The 713-nt window shown below is 61.4% G+C and overlaps 1 protein-coding gene across 1 annotated transcript in view; it reads left to right on the forward strand.

Moving 5' to 3' along the window:
* The window catches only part of EGR4 (early growth response 4), a 2,200-nt gene that overhangs the window by 637 nt on the left and 850 nt on the right, over positions 1 to 713 (forward strand). The window contains exon 2 of the mRNA XM_010146245.1: positions 88 to 713. Coding sequence (XP_010144547.1) covers positions 88 to 713 — 626 coding nt within the window. The remainder of the gene's footprint in view (positions 1 to 87) is intronic.

A 713-nucleotide genomic window follows, 5' to 3' on the forward strand; every position in this document is an offset into this window, starting at 1 on the left:
AACCTCCCGCTGTTCCCCCGTATCCCCACCCACCCGCCATCCCCACATCGCTCCATCCCTCTAACCATGTCCCCTCTGTGTCCCCAGGTGAGCTGCTGGGCACCCCGATGAGCACTGGGGCAGTGGATTATTCCCTCCTGGGCAGCCAGCCCTCTCCTTCACTCAGCTACACCGGCAGCTTCTTCATCAAGGCAGTACCGGAGCATCCCCAGGACCAGGAGTCCCTCTTCAACCTGATGTCAGGGATTCTGGGCATCTCTCCCTTCGCTTCCTCCGAGGGCCACCAAAGGCACCTGGATACTCTCTACCCCTGTCCTGAGGTGGCTCAGAGCCAGCTGGACCTGTATGCCGCCTGCCAGCCCGAAATGAGCGGATCTACCCCAACACCCTTCCCAGAGCAGAGCTACGGCAGCTTCCCCACGGCGGAGGGTGCTCAACCCCCCCAGGCACAACCCAACTTGGGAAACACCTCACAATGCTTCTTCCAGCCCAAGCTCCTGGACAACAAGCAGGACGTCAAGCTGCCCTCTGGTTCCCCACCCCTGGACAAGTTTAAAGCCTCCTGTGCCCAGTGGGAGCCGGTCACCCAGCATCAGGCCTACTTGCCTGCCGGCTACCATTCTCCTGAAGCCTTCCCGGCTGGAGAGAGCAGCCAGGGGCTCTTTCACGCGCTAGGCTCCAAGATGGAGAACGTCTTGTCCGTCAGCTGCCAG

The sequence above is a fragment of the Buceros rhinoceros genome, unplaced genomic scaffold (genome assembly GCF_000710305.1).
Source record: "Buceros rhinoceros silvestris isolate BGI_N320 unplaced genomic scaffold, ASM71030v1 scaffold20972, whole genome shotgun sequence".
In the NCBI taxonomy this organism is placed as follows: domain Eukaryota; kingdom Metazoa; phylum Chordata; class Aves; order Bucerotiformes; family Bucerotidae; genus Buceros; species Buceros rhinoceros.